At 48.9% G+C, this 17,473-nt stretch overlaps 1 protein-coding gene across 1 annotated transcript in view; it reads left to right on the top strand.

Annotated features, from left to right (window-relative positions):
• The window catches only part of FOXK2 (forkhead box K2), a 62,499-nt gene that overhangs the window by 26,145 nt on the left and 18,881 nt on the right, over positions 1–17,473 (top strand). The window contains exons 2-4 of the mRNA XM_053893145.1: positions 9,444–9,638; positions 13,024–13,171; positions 15,720–15,866. Coding sequence (XP_053749120.1) covers positions 9,444–9,638; positions 13,024–13,171; positions 15,720–15,866 — 490 coding nt within the window. The remainder of the gene's footprint in view (positions 1–9,443; positions 9,639–13,023; positions 13,172–15,719; positions 15,867–17,473) is intronic.

The raw sequence follows: 17,473 nt of genomic DNA, 5'->3' as shown, positions 1-17,473 counted from the left end.
GGTCATGGGAGAGGAGGTGTTTGTGCAGGAGAGCAAGATGTAGGTGAGCTGGGGCTCCCAAGTCTGGACCTGTGCTCTCTGGTGTCATTGGACTTTACTTACAAAACCTATATTCAGAAATGAAATCATTGAGGATTTCAGGATGGTGGCCGGAGAGCATTAACCCTCACTTGTGGGTCCCTCTGAGCATAGCACCTGTGGGACTGTTAGCACCTGCGCCCACAGCCAGTCCTCTCCACGTGTAAGCAGTTTATTTCATAAGCTGTGCCGTTTCTAAGTCCTTGTGAAGCAAACGCGACAGTAAAGTGCTTCAGTCAGAGACAGGCCCCTGCAGGCAGGCAGCTCACTGAAGCAGCAGACGTCGAGGCTGTGATTAGAAGGTTCGTGCCCAACCTAGTACAACCTCAGATAGCATGGCCTGCTTTGATACACACCATTGCATTTCACAAGTTTTCGTGGAAAGCTAGCATTTTAGCATTTCCAGGGTAAGAAGTTCAAGCTGAGGTGATAGGTGTTGCTTGACTAATTGCTGAGGTGTGACGAAAGTATATAGACTCCTCGGGGGTTCCAACTTCGTCCCCAGTGTATTTTTCGTTGTCCTCAACTGTATCAAACTTGGTCACAGTTTCTACTTGTAACTTGTGCACTTGAAGTAGGCACTGCTTCCTCGGAGGGGCAGTGCGGCCCTTCCCTGAGCTGGCGCGCGGCAGGGCGAGGGGCACAGGAGTGCCTGCCAGGCTGCGGGCCACTTCAGACTGATGGTGGAGGCAGCCTTGGGCTCCTGGCTCAGGGTGGCCCTGTGAGCAGGACTGACTGGGGGGTGGGTGTGTTGTCCTAGCGTGTGCAAAAGACATCGTGGGGTAGGAGGTGACTGGTGAGTCACTCACTGGTGATCAATTAGGGGCAACAATTCAAGAAAGATTGTGTCACAAGTTTCAATATTTCTATCATATATTAGAGGAACCTGGTGGAAGCAAATGGTGAACTTAAAGTGGCTCTTGGTTTCAGTCCTCCTCAGGGTTCAGAAAGACGAGGAATTTTCTTCCATTTTTGCAGAAGAGAAAAAAGAAGCATGGCTTGGGGCGCTGGGGTGGTTCAGTTGGTTAAGCGTCCAACTCATGGTTTTGGCTGAGGTCGTGATCTCACGGTTCAGGACTTCGAGCCCCGAGTCGGGTTCCGTGCTAACAGTGCAGACAGAGTCTGCTTGGGACTCTTTCTCTCCCTTTCTCTCTGCCCCGCCCCCCCCCCCCCCCCCCCCCCCCCCGCTCTCTCTCTCTCTCTCTCTCTCTCTCTCTCTCTCTCTTAAAAATAAACTCTAAAAAGCAGGCTTGCTGTCAGGACTCAGTTGGGACTAGAACCCATTTTTAAACTCTCATGTTAACGTTCGAAGGAATGCTTGGTTGAGTCCCGAACATTCTCTTTTGCCAGACGTGCTGGCTGAGTTTCTCAGGTTCCTTCTCTTCTGTGATGTGCCACATGTGCCCTCTCTGCGCTGAGGACACTGAGGCGTGTCTCCATCCATGCTTCGCTAAAGGGCTAGGGGACGTCCCCCTGGGGCGGTGGCTGAGGGACACCTCATGTGTCATGTGTCCACTTCACCTGTTCCCCACCCCTGCCCCCCATCCACCTGCATCTCGGTAACTGTTACCAGCCGTCCCCTCAGCCCACACTTAGCACTGTGTCTACAGGCTGTTTATTTCTGTCTCTGAATCCAGGCCCCCTCCGTCCTCACTGCCCCCGAGGTGCCAGTGCTACACGCCCTGGGCTCCTGAGGAGCGTCCTCACTGCTTCCCACTCTTTTCTCTTTCCCACTCATTCCCACTCTTTCCTCCCAGTCTACTCTTCGGTGTCACTGTCTACACGTTTCCTCAAATGCGGAGGATTCTGCTGCCCTCCATGTTCTTGGTGTCGCTTGCTGCTTATACCAAATCATTGATGGCCTTGGAGCACTGTCCACCCTGTGAAACACGTTTTTGGTTTTTTTTTTAAACGTTTATTTATTTTTGAGACAGAGAGAGACAGAGCATGAACGGGGGAGGGGCAGAGAGAGAGGGAGACACAGAATCTGAAACAGGCTCCAGGCTCTGAGCCGTCAGCACAGAGCCCGACGCGGGGCTCGAACCCACGGACCGTGAGATCATGACCTGAGCCGAAGTCGGAACGCTTAACTGACCAAGCCACCCAGGCGCCCCAAAACACATTTTTATTAACACAGCCTTTTCCTTTGCCAACCGTGAGGTTAAACTATCAGATCTTCTCCTCCTTCACGTTAGATTCTGTCAGTCGTCGTAGGTGAGTAACTGACGTCTCATTTCTTTCCCTAGAGAACAGGTCAGCAGCTCAGCTTAGTGCCTTTGTGGGTTAGTTGCATAGGCAGAAAGATTTCAGACGATTTTCCAGGCACCCCTTGGGATTGCTGACACAGGGGAGGTGATGTTGCATAGGGGAGGTCCTTCCTGTGGTCCTCTTCTGCCCCTCGACTGCAGGTGTGGCCGTGGGACCTGGCTCCTACCTTCTGTCTTTTCTCTCCGCCTTGGGACCAGCACCGTCTGAAATGGGGCCACCACCTTTCCTTCACCTTCCCAGAGTGAAGGAAATGTAGAGCAGACCAGCTGCTGTGGAGGGGGTGAATGACAGATGCTAGATCCAGACCTTTGTTTCAAGCCACAGAGTTCTGGGGGCCACGTGTTACCACAGCAGGATTTGCCTTGCCTGCTGGTGGGTGTTGTGCATCAGGACATTCAGTGCTGTGCTGAGGGGGTGTGGTTTGGGAGATGCTGCTCTGTGAGAGTATTGCTGTGTTAAGAAGGGACAGATGTTTTTCCAAGGGGAGAAGAAATCCAGAGTACGGAGTGTGTTATCACTACAGACCACAGCTTCTTAGGTCGTAGTTTGGGAGCCCAGTGACAGGATCGTGTGTATAAGTAACATGTCACCTGTGCTGGGTGAGTGAGAGTGTGCAGGTGTCAAGATCACTGTGTGAATGTGGCCGTGATACTGCCCTGGGTACCCCCAAACTGGGGTCATACTGCTTAGCCTGAGGCCCAGGACGAGGGTGAGGAGTCCATGAGAATTACGGTGAGGTGACATTTCATTAACTGTGTTAAGTGTCCCACCAAGTTGTGCTTGGAATTTGATGGGACTCTGAAATGTCATAGACTCCCACAGAAGAGAGATGATGAGGGTGTGTCCCAGAGCAGGGCTCCAGGCTGTCAGTGGTGAAGGCCCGTCCGTTGTGGACGGGTGCTTCCGTGCAACACAACCACATGAGCAGCTGCACGAGTGAGACGGTTTCTGAACATTCTCTGTGTCTGTGCTCACCTTGTCACAGCTGTCATGGATGTCCTGAACATTGTGCACAATTGTCAGCCTGGCACAGATGGCCTAGGTCACTGAGCTTTGCACTGGACATTTTGAAAGTTACCAAAATTATTTTCCTTTTCTTTGAAATCACTTCAGACTTCATAGAAAAGCTGTAAAAATAGAACAGAGAATTTCCATTTTCCTGGAGTCCCCAAATATTAACAGTTATCACACTTTATCTCTCTCATTTTTTTCCTGAAAAAATTTTTTTTCAATATTTATTTTGAGAAACAGAGAGGGCGAGCATGATTGGGGGGAGAGGCAGAGAAGGGGGGTAGAGAGCAAGAATCCCAAGCAGGCTCTGCACTGTCAGCACGGAGCCTTACACTGGGATCATGACCTGAGCTGAAACCCAGAGTCAGATGCTTAACCGACTAAGCCACCCAGGCGCCCCTGAAAAACATTTTTTCTTTAATTGAAATACCACTTTTTATTTTTATTTTTTTAAGTTTACTTATTTATTTTGAGGGAGGGAGGGAGGGAGGGAGAGAGAGAGAGAGAGAGAGAGAGAGGGAGGGAGAGAGGGAGAGAGAGAAAGAAAGAATGAATCCCAAGTAGGCTCCATGCTGTCAGCACAGAGCCCAGCACGGGGCTCAATCCCACAAACAACGAGATCATGACCTGAGCCGAAATCAAGAGTCAGATGCTTAACCGACTGAGCCACCCAGGTGCGCCCCCCCCTTTTTAATGAAAAACAAAATTTTTTTAGAGAAACTTAATTTTTTTAAACATTTTTATTTATTTTTGAGATGGAGCGAGCAGGCTCACAGTGGGGGAGGGGCAGAGAGAGAGGGAGACAGAGGATCTGAAGCAGGCTCCAGGCTCCAGGCTGTCAGCTGAGAGCCCCATGAGAGGCTCAGACTCACAAACCATGAGATCATGACCTGAGCCAAGTCAGACGCCTAACTGTGCCACCCAGGCACCCTGAAACTTAATTTTTATCAAGGTCCTTTGCATACATTTGAAACCATCAGCTGTTGTGTTGCTGCTGTAAGTTTTGATTTGTGGTTCTCAGTTCTCAGAGGTGCTCAATACATCAGGCCGATGTCCTGTGATTTGGCGTTTCTGGTTTTGTTTTTACTTAGGGATTTGTGATTCTGCTATCTGGCTTTTCTCACTGTTCATTTCTTAATCTTTCCTTTTCCTCTATTGTCATAATTGTCAGACTCTAGCAAACAAGTTCATTATTCTTTTTTCTTTTTTGAGAGAGAGTGTATGCACATGCATGAGTAGGGGAGAGGTGTGTGGGGGGAGAGAGAGAGAGAGGGAGGGAGGGAGGGAGGGAGGAAGAGAATGAATGAATCTTAAGCAGGCTCCACGTGCAGGGCTCGATCTCACAACTGTGATATCATGACCTGCGCCAATATCAAGAGTCAGATGCTCAACCGACTGAACCACCCAGGAGCCCCCAGATTCATATTCTTACACTGAGCTTCATTACACATCTTTTAGAATGAATTAAAGTATTTTTAAAGAACACCTCAAGTGAGGTATTGTGACATAAGTGTGAGACACGGGCATTCACACCCTTGCCCTGACCGGCAGGCACTGCAGGGAAGTGGACCAGTGTGCACACATGTGATGGGCCTTCCAGCCCTGAAATTCAGGCCACTCTGTGGTGTGGAGAAGGCAGAGACCCAAAGAGGATCCCCTCACGTGGGTTTACCTTCACCTCCGTGCTGTTCTAATGTTCTGCTGCTCTTTTTAGTTTTGTGAGGCAACTAATCAAAATAATTGTGCTGTTTTTTATTTCTAGCTTGGCAGAGTCAAGTGGTGGTCATGCATCTACCCTAAAGGGGAACAAGGATTTCAGAACTAATTGAACTCTGTAGAGAACTTGAAAACGGTTTTAGTGTATTTTGCTTTGAATGTAATCTACATAGAAAAATCAGTTATCTTGGTATCGTGGGTACCGACGTAATTACAACCCAGGTCAAGAAATAAGCTATCGTTAGCACAAAAGTATAGAAGACAGCACTGTGAACCCCCTGTCACATTATTGGCATTGTGCTATTTCTGTATCTACCTACGTGGATAGCTTTTTTAATTTAAAAAAACCACTCTCTATTGAGGTATACTATTTGTACAGAAAAGCATAAGTGTCATACGTGTATAACTTGATGAATTTCCACAAACAGGAATTCACTCAGGTAACCAGAACCCAGATTAAAAAACAGAAAGTTACCAGGATGTCTGGGTGGTTTTTAAATATGTTTCCTGGTTCATACACATAGGAAGTTTGAGCTTAGATGAAAACAGAGATTTCACGATTTTCACCTGTTGAGGAGGTGGGGTCGGTGGCAGCAGTGGCCAGTGGTGGCCAGGATGGAAGTCTTGCACGCCGTTGGCCAGAGGCTAGCAGCAGGTGGCCTGACAGCACCTTGCCCTGGAGACAGCCAGGGGACAGGGAATTGGCTGTTCCCAATTCCACCTTTAATTGGATACCTTGGGACTCAGACGCAAAGGAAGAATGTCCTTGAGGGGGCGGTACCCTGCCCAGAGGTAGCACTCAGCCGCTTCTGTGTGCACAGATGCTGTGGGTGGGTGATGCTCCGGAAAAGTGTAAGCTGAGGCCCTAGCGGAGGGTATGGTCTTACTTTGGGAAAAGCGGAACTAAACACGGGAGTCGCAGATCTGCCCCGTGAGGGAGGGCAGAGCTCGCCTTTCTGGAGTTCCCGTGCTGGAATCCCGCAGGGCCGTGTTGCTTCTGCACTGCTTGGCGGCCAGGGAGGCATGTATGCTGTTGCTCTGCTTGAGGCGGGCTTTCTGGAAGTGCTCAGGGTGGCAATCGAACAAGTGGCAGGGGGGACTACAGATACTGTCTGCGGGAGAAGGAAGTGTCCATCGCTTGAAGTGGGGCAGAAGGTAGTTTGGTTTTTTTCATCTTAAGAAACATTTGAGTGTTTGACAAAAATTATTGGAATTAATCACTGAGATTCTTTAAGAGGGAGATGCTGCCATCTCTGCCCTGTGGGTGAGGAAACAGCCACAGAGGTGGCAGCTCTACAGGCCCAGAGGTCTGTGCGCCGCTTCTCGCGGCCCGGCCTTCCTGCTGACGTGGGAGTGAGGAGTTGTCTGAGGCGGGGGCTCAGGTGCTGTGCGTGGGAGAAAAAAGGAGGAAAACCTATCTTTATTTCCACACTTGTCATGTGTGTTGTGCTAAAAGTTTAGTGGCCACCGGGGTCATCATCACCTTTTCTAAGCCTAGAATTGATTCAGATCTCATACCAGCATTTGCAAGGTGTTCAGCTGTGGGCGTCTCACTTGCTTTATTCATCATGTCACCTGCTTGTTTTTATTACCTTTTCAATATATGAAACTGGGCGTTTTTTAATTCCACAGGTGTGGGCTGAGGGTCTGGTTCATATAAACCGAGAACTCTTCTAGGCTCCAGGTTATAGTAGTGAACCCAGCAGGCAAGGGCTTTGCTCTCCTGGAGCTTTGCATCCTGTTGAGGGTGACAACAAGCACTTGTGGGTGTAACTTAGAGTCACATGACCTTAGTGAAATGAAGAGCGGGACAGGGCCTTCAGGGAAGGCTCTTGGACAGGTGGGTGAGGTGTGGGAGGGAACCTCCCTGTAGGAAGCAAGGGCAGGGAGAGACAAGAGGCAGGGGTGATGAGGTCTGACTCAGAGTCGGGTAGGAGCCTCTGGGAAGTTGGGAGTGGAGGAAGGACGGGGAGGGAAGGGGTGGTCCCCAAGAGCAGGCAGGAGGAGGCTGACTTTCCCTCTGGCCTTTCCCATGCAGACCTTTGGGGTATTTTAATGGTTATTTATTTTGAGAGAGAGAGAGATTGTGCTTGAGAGCAAGGGAGGGGCAGAGAGAGAGGATCCCAGGCAGGCTCCACGTTGTCACTGAAGAGCCAGACAAGGGGCCTGATCCCACGAACTGTGAGCCAAAATCAAAAGTTGGATGCCTAACCACTGAGCCACCCAGGAGCCCCCCCCTCATGGCAGTTTTGTTTTTAAGTTTATTTCTTTTAAGTGAGTGAAGGGTGGGGGGAGAGGGAGAGAGAGAGAAAGAGAAGCCTGATGCCAGGCTTGAAGTCATGAACTGTGAGATCATGACCTGAGCCAAAGTCAGACATCTGACAGAGCCACCCAGGGGCCCCCCACCCCCCATGGCAGTTTCATTTTGCCTTGCCCTAATGGTTAGTGATGTTGAACATCTTCTCATGCTTATGTACCTCTTATGTACCTTTAGCAAAGTGTTTCTGTTTTGTTTTGTTTTGCTTTAGGTTTTTTTTGCCCATTTCTTAGTGGATTGTTTTTCTTACTGTCACTTTTATATAGCCTTTATAGTCTGGATAGGGGTCCTATGTTGGATATGTGATTTGTAAAAGTTTTCTCTTAGAAGGTGATCAAGGCTAAAAAGTAGCCTTTTTAGTGCCTCAGCATGGTTTCTGGCAGAGCAGATGTTTTCAGTTCTGATGATGAGTGTGTTTTGAAGGTGAGAGCTGATGGCTTAGCAGGTAGACTGGGTGAATCCTGTTTCTGGCCTGAGCAACTGGGTGATGCCATTCACTGTCACGGGGAGCTCTGGGGAGAAGCTGGTGTCGGGTCTTATTAGAGATGACCGGTGTGGGTACAGAGGGGGGCATCAGGAAGGCAGTGAGAGATTAGGTCCAGAGGGCAGGAAATGTGGATTTTTGAATCATTTGGGAGTGTGTAGAGGGGAGAGTCATGGGCCTGCGTGAGCTTGTCCAGGCAGTGGATGCGGACAGAGAAGCCTAGAAGCTGGACCCTGAGTTTGCGGCATTGGACAGTGAGGTGTAAGGGAGGAGAGTTCAGTACGGATTGAGAAGGAGCCCTGAGAGATAGGAACAGGGAAGGTGTGGGTGCTGGGTATCAGGAAGGAGGCAGTCAGGGTCTGCTCTGCCCACTGAGGCTGCAGGACTGACTGGTGTGCCACATGAGGGAAGTGAAGGGGCAGGGAATCCCGTGTCAGTGCATTCAGAGGAAGCCAGGCAGCGAGTGTCAAAACCCTGCCAAGTGGCGTCCTTTCTAACCCTCAACTAGAGTCTTGGGAAGTATTGCCTTGAAGGCATCACCAGAAGTGGGAGGGATGTGTGCCCTTCACATTCTGGATCTTTCCTTGGCAGGCACCCAGGGAGGACAGTGGTGGGCAGAGCTGACCACCAGGATGGGTCCCCCGGGATAGACACACAGAGGTCAGCTGAGTACCATCAGCTGGATATTTGGTCATTTATATACACACAGGTCAGGTGCTATTTAACTGGGTGTGAGATCAGACACAGACTGAGTCTGTGGAGCTATTTTTAAATTTTATTCTTTAAAGATGTTTGGCTTGCATTACTTTTTTTTTTTAAAATAAATATACTTGAGATATGTCAAGGAAGTTATATTAAAGCTGAACCAGAGTATTGAATTAAAAGCCTTTTCCCCCAAAATTTAATATCTCTGGCTCTTGTTTGCTCAGTGATAAAGGTGATGGGATTTTTCAAAAGGAATACTTTCTTAATTAAGAAACAGCCACAAAATTGCATTGCTTAATGATCCAGCTATATTTATGTATTTATTTTATAAGTAATAATGCAGATTAAGTCACATTTGAATTTTTTCCTTCTATTTGGATGGTCTAAACAACGTATTTGTTAGGGCATCTGGGTGGCTCAGTTGGTTCAGCGTCTGACTTCAGCTCAGGTCATGATGTTGCAGTTCGTGGGTTCAAGCCCCGCACTGGGCTCTCTGCTGTCAGCGCAGAGCTTGCTTGCGATTCTGTTTCCCTCTCTCTTTGCCCCTCCCCCACTCACATGCACTCTCGTTCTCTCTCTCAAAAATAAATACACATAAAAAAATTTTTAAAAAAGAACGTATTTGTTTACTAGTGTTTTAAAGTCATGAAATGCCTTTTTGTGGCTTCATTAAGTGGTTTATGACACGCAGGGTGAGGTTGAAGTGGAGTTTCTCAGTGGCTTCTTCACCGCAAGATGAGGCTCCAGTGCGTTGGGGGACACTTGGGCTCTTTGTCTTGCTTTAGGTGGGACACCGTGTCCTCTGGTCTGGCAGACAGGTGCTGACAGTTGGCTTTTTTTTTTTTTTTTTTTTTTTTTTTTCAGGTGCACGTTTAGGTTCCCAAGCACAAACATCAAGATCACGTTCACTGCCCTGTCCAGTGAGAAGAGGGAGAAGCAGGAGGCTCCTGAGTCCCCAGTGAAGCCCGTGCAGGCCCACATCTCGCCCCTGACCATCAACATTCCAGACACCATGGCCCACCTCATCAGCCCCCTTCCCTCCCCCACAGGAACCATCAGGTACAGCAGCCCATGTGGTGGGCACGGGTCACAGAGGGCCGGGTTGGGGGCGCACGCATGCTGAGATGTACGTGACCACGTCCCGATTCCGTTCTTACCTCCTGCCTTGGGACTTGCAGAAGCCGTCATAAGTCATAGTCATGGGCAGGAGCGCACAGCAGCCAGCACCCGCTCCTTCCCCAGGTGGACCCTTCACCTTCCATTCAGTTTCTGAACACCCTTTGCTCTCAGGTTCCTGCATATGAAACACAGTCCCCGAACGTTCCTGACTTTTTCACTTATACTCTCTGTATTTGAGTGTAAGTCGAGAGAATTGTGATTTGCCACGTTGGTCTAAACTCTGAGCTGTTTTCCTTTGCATTTTCAGTTCTTTTAGTTTGCTGCAACTTCATGTACATTCTGAGGATCTGTAGTTTGGATTGATGAGTTTGACTGCAGTGAAGCAGCAAACTTGTGTCTGTCATGATGTCCTAAGAGAGACTGGGTGCTTCAGGAAGTGGAGGTCGGCGGCTTTGGGGCACACTCTTGGTGCAGAACCCGGAACCCAGAGCACAGTGGTCAGCTCACGCTGAGCTCTCAGAGGACAGCAGCTGAGGGTCAGGTCGAGGACGGCCACGGGACCCTGCAGATGTGCGTGCTTAGAGCAGGCGAGGTCGCCTCGTGGGCTTGAAGTGCGGCTCTGCTGTGATGTTGCAGGGCTCAGCTGCGCTGGTCTCCTCGGACTCTGTTGGTGCTTAGAAGAGGGGGTGGTGTGTATTTGGGTGTCCTCTTAGCTGGGAGCGATGTTGGGTGTGGAACAAATGCCTGCACTGCTCTCAGGAGTCAGGCTCCTGCTGATGAGCTCTGTCCCAGCTGGCGCTGCGTGTGGCAGAGCCCGGGAGGGCACACGGGAAACTCGTGTCCGACCTCTCAGTCAGACACTTCCGTTTCTTACCTTAAAAACGAGCATCAGCAGTGGGACTTCCAGAAGGATCTGTGTTGTGTTTATTGGTAAGTGGAGGGAGCGGCGAGTGGACTGGCTGCGGCTGCTGCCGCTCCGGCTCCGGCTCCGGCTCCGGGCTCGGCCTCCTGTGTAGCCGCTGCTGTTGGCGTCAGGCCCCTCCCTCTTCTGCCTCCTGCGGCTGCGCTGCTGAGGAAGCTGCCTTTGTCTCTCCCACTTGGTTGAATTTGTCTGCATGTGACTCCATGGACCAAATAGCCATTATGTCAGCGGAGAGCAACCACGTGGCCGGATTTCTGTTCGGAATTCACAGAGGAAGAGGAGAAAGCCGTTTGCCCACGTGGGATAACAACCCACCGTGGGAGCCGCAGCCTTGGAGACGGGCGCACTGACGCGCTAGACGGTGGCGTGGGCACTCGGGGAAGGGGACTGTGGTCGGAGAAAAGCTCCTGACCCAGCCTCTCCTCACCTTCTCCGTCTTCATCCTGGTTTCCTTGCTCGTCCCTCCCCATGGCCGGTGCTGACCAACATAGTGCCCTTGCTGGGCGAGACAGCGGGGTGGGAGCCCAACTGTGGATGGTTTATGTGTGATGTGTGGGGCAGACTTGCCTTTTTCTTTTTCTTTTTCTTTTTTTTTTTCTTTTTCTTTTTCTTTCTTTTTTCTTTTCCTTTTCCTTTTCCTTTTTTTTTTTTTTTTTTTTACTGTTTGTTTATTTTGAGAGAGAGAGCGCATGCACACGTGTGTGCAAACAAGGGAAAGGGAGAGAACCCCAAGTAGGCTCCACGCTGTGTGGAGCCTGATGCGGGGCTTGAACCCGTGAACTGTGAGATTGCACCTTGAGCCGAAGTCAAGAGCCAGACAGACGCTCAACTGACTGAACTGCCCAGGTGCCCCCGGACTTGCCTCCTCTAAACCCAGCATCCACCCCATATGGCCTCTCACCTTCCCCACGTCAGCGCTTGTTAAGTGCTAGCTGTTTTTCAACATCGTGAGGCTTAAAGTCCTTTAGTGCAGGCCTGATTTTTTTCCCGGTGCTTTAAGAGCCGTTTGTGGCCTCAGCAGACACCTGTCCAGTGAGTGCGCGTGTAGGGACTCATTGTGCGTGCTCACGGTAGAGAGCCCAGTAGTGCTGCAGGGGACGCTGGCCCGGAGCGCATCACCCCCTCCCCTTCCTTCTGCTCCACGTTCAGTTCCGGGTTTTGGAGGTAACTACTGTTGCTTATGTATTTTTTCCAGAAATTTTCTATATATTTGCAGTGCTTGTCTTTTTTCCCCCAAATGCCACTCATCCCTAACCACACACTCTGGGTGTAACTTGATCAGTTTCTCAGCCCGTCCTGTTTTTGGTGTCCTCGCACTGCGGCAGCTCATTCTTTGTAAAGTACGGGCATGCGTGGAACCGGGGCAGGAGCTCCAATGTGCAGCTTGGTGAATGACCACAGTCGAGTGGGAATGGCCTCTCGTCATTACACAGATGAGGAAGCAGCACCCCAGCCCTGCCGTGTGAAAAAAAGGCACCCGTGTTTAAACATGGGTTCCTGAGGTGCCTGGCTGGCTCAGGTGGTAGACTGTGTAACTCTTGATCTTGGATTTGTGAGTTCGAGCCCCGTGTTGGGGCTAGAGTTAACTTCAAATATAAATGAAGAGGCGCCTGAATGGCTCGGTTGAGTGTCCCAACTTCAGCTCGCGTCATGATCTCGCAGTTCATGGGTTTGAGCTCCATATTGGGCTCTGTGCTGATAGCCAGGAGCCTGGACCCTGCTTCCGATTCTGTGTCTCCCTCTCTGTGCCCCTCTCCTGCCACGCTCTCTCAAAACTAAATAAATGTTTAAATTTTTTTTTTAATAATAAAAAATAAAATAAGTAAATAATTTTTTTTAATGGGTTCCTGTGTTTGGGGGGTGCTGTGTCCCAGCTGACCTGACGCATGTGCTCTGGGGCCTGGTGCCATCTGCAGCTGTGTCCATGGCCTCATCCTCTTTCTGTGTCCCCTGTTCTTGGCCCGGCTGCCTTTCTCTTTCTCTGGATTGTCCCTGACCTTTCTGGTATAGCTGAAGGCCATGTCCTAGGTGGGAAGGGAGTGAGCAGAGCCTGTGCTCTGTGTCCCTTTGCGAGCCATTACATACGCCTCCGTGTCCTTGGTAAGTTCCAGAACTATCCTGAGCCTCCGTTTCCTCGTTGGTGAAACAGGTGGACCACCATCTCCTTTGATAGTTTGTTTTGTGATTATGGAAGAGAACACATGTGGAAGCAGATATCTGATTTCCACGTTTCCTGGAGTGATCTTAAATTTCATGGAGAATTTAGTGAGTCCATTTTCCATAGAAAATGCTGATTTTCTAATTTTTAAGTTTGTTTTCATTGAAATCAGAACTAGTCTTTGAAGCACGGTGTGATGTATGTTCTGTATTAGGCTGATCGCAGCCACTTTTTCCCACCCACAGTGCTGCAAACTCCTGCCCATCCAGCCCCCGGGGAGCGGGGTCTTCGGGGTACAAAATGGGCCGTGTGATACCAGCTGACCTCAATTTAATGGCCGACAACTCCCAGCCAGAAAATGAAAAGGAAGCTTCTGGTGGAGACAGCCCAAAGGTAAATGTTTTATAGCCTTGAAACAGAACCCGGGGCCGTCACGTGACCAGCTGTCCTCCCTTTGCTGTCTGCATGTCTAGTAATGTCGCTACCAGGGCCTGGTGTGGATCCAAGTTGGTTGTGGGGTCCCTTCCTGTTGAGTAGGGTCTTGGGGTTGGGGTCTTAGAATAAATGAATTATTTTGGTCATTCACCACTGGGTGCTCCCCAGTGTCAGCTATGGGCCCAGGTGCTGAGATCTGAACCAGTGGAGGACAAGAGAATCGCTTGGTCCTCACGTGGTGATAAGCACTGTGTCCCAGTCCTGCTGTCCCAGATGCTGAAGGTTGCACATGCACTCGTGTCTGAATGTACGCGTGCACACATGTGCACGGGAACACACCCTTTTGGGACAGTGGTTGTTGAACACGCTGTGACCCTGCGTATCCCTGCATGTTTTTGTTCTTTGACCCAGTAATGCCCCTTCTAGGATTTTGTCTAAAAGGAAATGGCAAAAATCTCAAACAAAAATTTATATAACACAGAAAATTGAAAGCAGCCTGAATGCCCCCAGGAGTGATCAAGCAAGGAAATATTATGCAGCATAGTCACTGATATGGAAGTATTGTTGGTATAATGCTCGGTGAAAAAGAATAAAGCAATGCGTAGTATTAGTTACATCTGTATAAAATGTGACGCATTTGTGCAGTAGCACACAGCACAGTCATGGGGGAGATGGCCGTAGTGGTGCACCACCTGTCTGCTGTGGCTAGGAGCCTTGCACACGGGGCATGCCGGGCAAGGGAGGGAGGCTCAGAGGGGCACCATCAGTGGGGTTCCATGTTGATACAGTTGCCTGTTTAAAATCAGGCAAAACTAAATTGTTTCAATGTGCGTTCTTAGATGCTAAAACGTTGACAGCAAGATTGTCATTACGACAAAATGTCAGAGGTAATGGCAGCTTCTCTGGGGGTAGAGGCTGCAGGCCCAGGGGGCATATGGAAGCTTCTGGGATGTGGGCTGTGTTCTCTCTTGATCTAGTGTTGGTTGTCCTAATGTTCACATCACAGAAATTTGTTTTCAGCTGATGAGGATGTATTATAGGCTTTGCTATCTGTGTTACATTTTTCAATAAAAAAAAAAGTTTTTAGCAATGTGTAGAAAAAAGGTAACCAGGAGACACAGCCAGTGGCACAAGCACAATGAGGAAGGCTTTGTGTTCTGAACCTGCTGCCTAGAGTAGTCTCCAGCTCCACCAGTTCGCCTGGCCCTTTCCAGAGTCTGTCCGCTCAGGGTATTTGGGGCAGAGCCCAGCTGAAGTGTTCAGGAAATACTAGCTGTTTACGAGTGCGGTCAGTGTCTCTGCATAGAACATGTGCCCCCCACCGCTGTCAGGACTGATCATGGGCTGGGCAGCTGAGGCCCACGCTCCTTTCTTTGGCACGTCTACCTTCCTTCCTGTCTGTCCGTCCTCTGCTTGTCTTCTTTTCGTCCATTTGTGTTTATCCCTAACCAATGTCTCAGTTGCTTCTTTTTAAACCTCATATAATGAGTATCATCTTGACTCTGACCGTGGTTTAAGGTGTGTTGTCCTGGACTTTACTGAGGTCAGGCGGCTCTTTTCTTTTCCTTATGTTTTTTGTTTTTGCCATTGGAGTTTCTCTTTATGTGGTTTTAATATTCTTTTTTACACTGCTTGTGCATTTTTCCATTTGTTTCCTCTAAATTTTCCAAATGCTTCTCAGTCAATTTATGTTACTTTCATAGTAAGGAAAACTAAGCATTTTCACAGGAACACTTAAAAGCACAAACAATCCTAGGGGCACTTGGGTGGCTTGGTTGGGTGTCTGATTTTGGCTCTGGTCTTGATCTCACAGTTCGTGGGTTCAAGCCCCACGTTGGGCTCTGTGCTGACAGCTTAGAGCCTGGAGCCTGCTTTGGGTTCTGTGTCTCCTTCTCTCTCTGCCTCTCCCCTACTCACACTCTTCTCTCTGTCTCTCAAAAATAAACATTAAAAAAAAAAAAAAAAAAAGAGGGGCGCTTGGGTGGCCTAGTAGTTAAGCATGTGATTTTGGCTCCAGTCATGATCTCACAGTTTATGGGTTCAAGGCCTGCATCAGGTTTTCTGCTGTCAGCATAGAGCCCGCTTCAGATCCTCTGTCTCCTTCTCTTTCAGCCTTTCCCCCGCTCATTCTCTCTCTCCGTCTCAGAAATAAACATTAAAAAAATTGTTTTTATTTAAAAAAATTTTTTTTAACATATATTTTTGAGAGACACAGCAAGATAAAGCACAAGTGGGGAGAGGCAGAGAGGGAGACACAGAATCCGAAGCAGGATCCAGGCTCCCAGCTGTCAGCACAGAGCCCAACGTGGGGCTCAAACCCATGGACCATGAGATCACGACCTGAGCCGAAGTTGGACACCCAGCCAACTGAGCCACCCAGGCGGCCTCCCCAAAAATTGTTTTAAATAAAAGCACAAACAATGCTAAATTCTAGTAAATTTAGTAAACATTTTGATAACCTCAATAATCTCTCTCTCTCTTTTTTTTTTTTTTAACTTAAATACAGGATGATTCAAAGCCACCTTATTCCTATGCACAATTAATTGTACAAGCAATTACAATGGCTCCTGACAAACAACTCACTCTAAATGGGATTTATACTCACATCACTAAAAATTACCCATACTACAGGACTGCGGACAAGGGCTGGCAGGTAAATCCATTTCGATTTGTTATGAAATATTTCTGTGACAAGTCAGTAGATGCTGATTGAAAACAGAGGAAAATTGAGCTGCTTTCCTTAACTTGGGCACAGGGCAAGGGTAGAGCGAGGTGAGGGAGACCCTCTTTTGCTCAGGGAGGAGGACGTGTTAGAGGCCACTGGCCCCGCGCTTTGACCTCCTCCACACACAGCAGAAGGAATAGTGGCTCTAGAAGAAAACCTCAGCCTGTGGTTTTTACGGTCCCTGACCGTCCCCACGGATGGGAAAGGCATGGATTGTTTGAGATGTTTCTCTTCGACCATTGCAGTTAACTTCCTATGTCTGAAGTAAAGGAATGTGAAAAACCCAGCCCGTCCTTTACTTCGGCTTCCTTCTGTCTTCCTTACCTGCGTCTGCTGACGTACATAGCTTCTTGAAGTTTGCAGAGGTGGTTTCCAAACTATTTTATCAACGAACCCTTTCTTCGAAAGACATCTTCTCCCGTTGGGCAGTGTAGAAAAGCAGATAGACACGAAGCTGCCCTGTGTGGGGGCGGCCTACCTGCTTGTGTTCCTGTACTTCCAGATCATTCCCGGGGTGTCTGCAACCCAGCCTTCCTCAGAGGACTCTTGGCTATTAGTGCATAACGGATCCTTATTTAACTTTTTAATCTCGTTTAATTTTTAAAGTTTTACACCGTGTGGCTTTTTCTTCCGTGTATCTGTGCTAGGTGTGCCTACTTGCTGGGGTATGGTAGAACCTCCCTAATTCAGACCATATGGGAAAGGCAGGGTTGAAATAGGGAACGTTAAAAGCATAAGAAAAGAAGAAATGTATGCTTGCAGTTCTTGAATTCATTAAGTAACAAGGAATGGCAACACTATTCCTTTCAGGCATAGTGAGTAAATGATCCTCGGAAAAATGTGTCTGCTGACCCGTAACCATAACCAAGTGGGTGGGGGTGGAGGGGGAACCATTTTCTGTTTAATGATGGGCAAAAACTCTTTTCTTCTACCTGTAGACATACAAACATGTTATAATACAAGTAGTCCAGCCAAATCCTGAACATTTCCTTTGTAAGGGGTCTTTAGTCACGTCCGGGTCCTTGATTGTGGAGGGTACAGAATAAGACCCCGCCTCCCTTCCTGGCCTGGGGCAGCTGCCCCCTGCCTGCCTGCCTCCCTATGCACAGCGAGGTGCATTTCTTAGTTGGCAGTGAGGAAAATGCTGGATTTGGAGAACCCTTTGCTCTCCAGTTACCTGGCAGGTCTCTTCAACACATTGGACAAGAAATCCCTGCGATACTGACCATTTTAATCGAGGACAGTGAGGTTGTGCTTCAGATAAAATGTCAAACAAAAAAAGCAGAGCCAAATGATAATCTGTGTCCGTTTCTGGTGATTGCTCCTGGAACACGGTTTCCTGTGTGTGGGCAGATGAGGTCTCAGGATACCCCGTCAAGGAGTGGGGTGGGGTTATGTGCAGCTCGTCGCGTGCAGGATTCTGGTGACTGGAAATGCCAGTTAGCGGGGCAGAAGGGGAGCCAGTGTTACTGAAGCGCCTGGCCAGACCTTCAGTGATGTGTTTCCCTGTGTTTCCTAACATCCATTTATGCAAG

The sequence above is a fragment of the Panthera pardus genome, unplaced genomic scaffold (assembly GCF_024362965.1).
Source record: "Panthera pardus isolate Hobbes unplaced genomic scaffold, ASM2436296v1 HiC_scaffold_3, whole genome shotgun sequence".
NCBI classification, from domain to species: Eukaryota; Metazoa; Chordata; class Mammalia; order Carnivora; family Felidae; genus Panthera; species Panthera pardus.
This window is presented reverse-complemented; position numbering and strand designations above follow the sequence as displayed.